This window comes from Trichechus manatus, unplaced genomic scaffold (assembly GCF_000243295.1).
Source record: "Trichechus manatus latirostris isolate Lorelei unplaced genomic scaffold, TriManLat1.0 scaffold00111, whole genome shotgun sequence".
NCBI classification, from domain to species: Eukaryota; Metazoa; Chordata; class Mammalia; order Sirenia; family Trichechidae; genus Trichechus; species Trichechus manatus.
In genome coordinates, this window is record NW_004444047.1 from 693,852 (window position 1) to 696,893 (window position 3,042).

Here is a 3,042-nt window from a genome sequence, read left to right on the forward strand (position 1 = left end):
GGGTCCCCTGACCCCCACCCCCGGGTCCCCTGGCCCACAGTCATATCATGCTGAGAGTCACTCTATTTTTATCTTCTGGGGCCCTTAAGGGTGAGGCCAAGTGTCCCCCCCCCACCAGCCCAGGGTCCAGCCCTGTGCCGGGCCATGTGTGACTACAGGAGCAGGGTCCACGGTGCGGCCCTTGTCTCCCGCCATGGAGCCGGTTTCCAGGGGCTCGTGTTTAACCTCCATCTGCACGGCTATGGCCTTACTAATGCACCCGTCCAAACACGCTGTTCTCTCTCCCGCCCTCTGCTGGCAGAGTGAGGAGGTTCTCGGGTTCCATCCAAGATCACTGCATCCTTTAATTCAATCTCCTTCAAACAAAGCAAGACAGGAGAGCACCGGCCCAACTCTCAGGACGTATGGAAGGCTTAGACGAGGCCGAGTACGCCAGGACCTTGGCTCAGTGTGGTGCAAGCTGAGGGCTGGCTCACTCAAATCTGTCCCCACCCCCTTCTCCCTTGTCCTGCTCAACTGCAGAGACCAGAAAGCTAATTACTGGTCTTCCCATGGTGGCAGGTCATGGACCCACTCCAGCCAACGAGTTGTAAGAGATCTTCTAAGGAGGGTCCTAGGAACCCTCCAGCTATCCCAATAAAGTGTACAACAGACCCAGCTGGTGCAGCTTTTCTCATTTCCTCCTACTTCCTCCCTGGAATGTGGGTGTAGTGTCCAGAGGTATAGCAGCCATTTTGTGACCATGAGGCATCACACATGAAGGTGGAAAATGAATACCCAGATGATGCTGCACTGGGTCCCAGAAGGAGCCTGGGACATTGAGGAGGTCACAGAGCCACTTGCCACTCCTGAACTGCCCTCCTCCAGACTTTTTGTCAGGGGAGAAGAACAGCCCCTATTTGTTCAGCACCTCGAGTCAACCAAGCACAATCCTGCTACACACACGTCCTGGGATGTAATAAACAACCAAAAAAATGTTAGCTGTTGTCTGGTTTTCTGTAATTGTTACTTTAGAATCAATAGGTCAAGCAGCCCAGAAGCCATGCACCCCGACTTTGGGCCTCGTCCCCCAGAACAGTTATTCTTTCACTTTGTTGGGTTCTCAAGTGCTCAGAGAATCCCTGAAAGCTACAGCCGCTCTCCCCACAAAGCATGGCCCGTTGGGTCTGGGGTCCGTGGAAGGCTGAGGGGCTTGAGTGCGTTAGCAATGGTCACTTCCTGCAGGCTGAGCAGGGGTCACTGCGTCCTTGTTCCCACCTCTGGCCTCTGCTGTTTACAGGGGCCAGAAGAGGATGACATTACCTGGCGCGAGCAGAACGAGGAAGAACTTCTCCACGGCCCACTCAGGCTTGGGGTGAGGAGCGGGGGGAGCCTGCAGTGTCCTGCAGGCATGTGACCTCCAGGAGCCCCTGTGCACACGTGTCCCTGGTCATATCAGAGTGCTCCGCCATTCGAGCTCTGTGCCCTTCTGCCTCCCAAGACACTTGCCATCCCAGACCATGGCAGAGAGCGCAGGGAGGTGTGGAACCCCGAGTTCAGGTTCCTAACCTAACCCTGCCCACATCCCCTAACCTCTCAGGCCCTGGGTTCCCTTTCTGCCAAATGGGGCAATGGTGCCCCCTTTGCAGGGGCAGCAGGGAGGAGAGGTGATAGATGTCAGTGGTGCGTGCTTCGTCCTGGGTTTAGGTGGGGTTTCTGGAGTGTTTTCCTACCACCTCTGTGCAGCCAATTCCTACTAGTTCCTACGCAAATGTCACCTCCTCCAGGAAGCATCCCAGATGTCCTCACTAGAGGTATAGCTCTCAAGACCCCTGTTTTATTTTAACCTCATTTAAACATATCTCGATGGATCACAATAGAAAAATAACACCCCCCTTCCTGCCCAAGTCTTTGAGTAAAGATTTTCCAGGAAGTTACCCCATGTTTCACCTGGGGCTGGGGTACCCCTATCTGCCGTTGTGCCAGCCCTTCAGGGCACACAGTCCGGCCTCAGAGGCCTGGGTGGAGGATTCAGAAATGCAGCATGCCCCTCATTTCACCACCATCTGCCTGTTTAGGGTGCTGCCTGGGGGAGGGCAATGCTTAACCCACCAAGATGGTACGACAGCAGGCACCCTAAACTGGCCCAGCCTGAGGCTCATCCCTGCCCCCACACCCTTCCCTCCCTCGACTGTGGGCTTTGGGCCTTGGACTGCAGGCCTAGTCACAACCTGCCTCAAGGCAGGAGATAGAGAGTGGGCCACTCACAGCTCTTGGGAGCAGCCGAGCCACACAGCTGGGGTGGGCAGCCGCTCTCCTGAACCTCAGTGCCATCACCTGTAATAGGGCACACAGGAGCTCCCTACCACATAGCCAAATGAGCACCTTCCCCAGGAATTCTCAGCACAGGGAAAGGCAGCATGGAGAGTCTCCCAATGACAGAGGCCCCCTCCTGAGAGTTCCTAGCTGCCATGCTCACCTGGTAGGTCTCAATGGGCCTCGCCTCCATGTTCAGGTCCCAGACCTTGACGGTGAGGTAGTCCCGTGTGAGCATGTACCGGCCGCTGTGGCTGAACTTCACGTCCGACACCGAGGAGATGATCTCCGAGAAGAAGGAGCGGTTACTGGGGTCCTCGGGCTCCTCAAAGACTGCAGGGACAGAGAGGTAATAGCCGTCATGCGGATAATCCTACCCAAAGGGCAAGAATGGGCAACCATCCATCCATCCACCCATAATCCATTCACCATCCATCCATCCATCCATTCACCCATCCATCCACTCATCCCTCTATTCACCCAACCATCCATTCATAATCTGTTCACCATCCATCCATCCATCCATCCACCCACTCATCCATCCATCCATCCATCCACCCACCCATCCATCCATCCATCCACTCATCCATCCATCCACCCATTCATCCACTCACGCACCCACCCACCCATCCATCCATCCACCCATTCACCCATGCATCCATTCACCCATCCACCCATCCATTTATCCATCCATCCACCCATCATCCATCTATCCATCCAGTCATCCATTCATCATCCATCCATCCA

At 55.3% G+C, this 3,042-nt stretch overlaps 1 protein-coding gene across 1 annotated transcript in view; it reads right to left on the bottom strand.

Annotated features, from left to right (window-relative positions):
* PPP2R2C (protein phosphatase 2 regulatory subunit Bgamma) overlaps window positions 1–3,042 on the bottom strand; it is a 123,386-nt gene that overhangs the window by 3,746 nt on the left and 116,598 nt on the right. Inside the window, exon 7 of the mRNA XM_004383493.1 lies at window positions 2,459–2,628. Coding sequence (XP_004383550.1) covers window positions 2,459–2,628 — 170 coding nt within the window. The remainder of the gene's footprint in view (window positions 1–2,458; window positions 2,629–3,042) is intronic.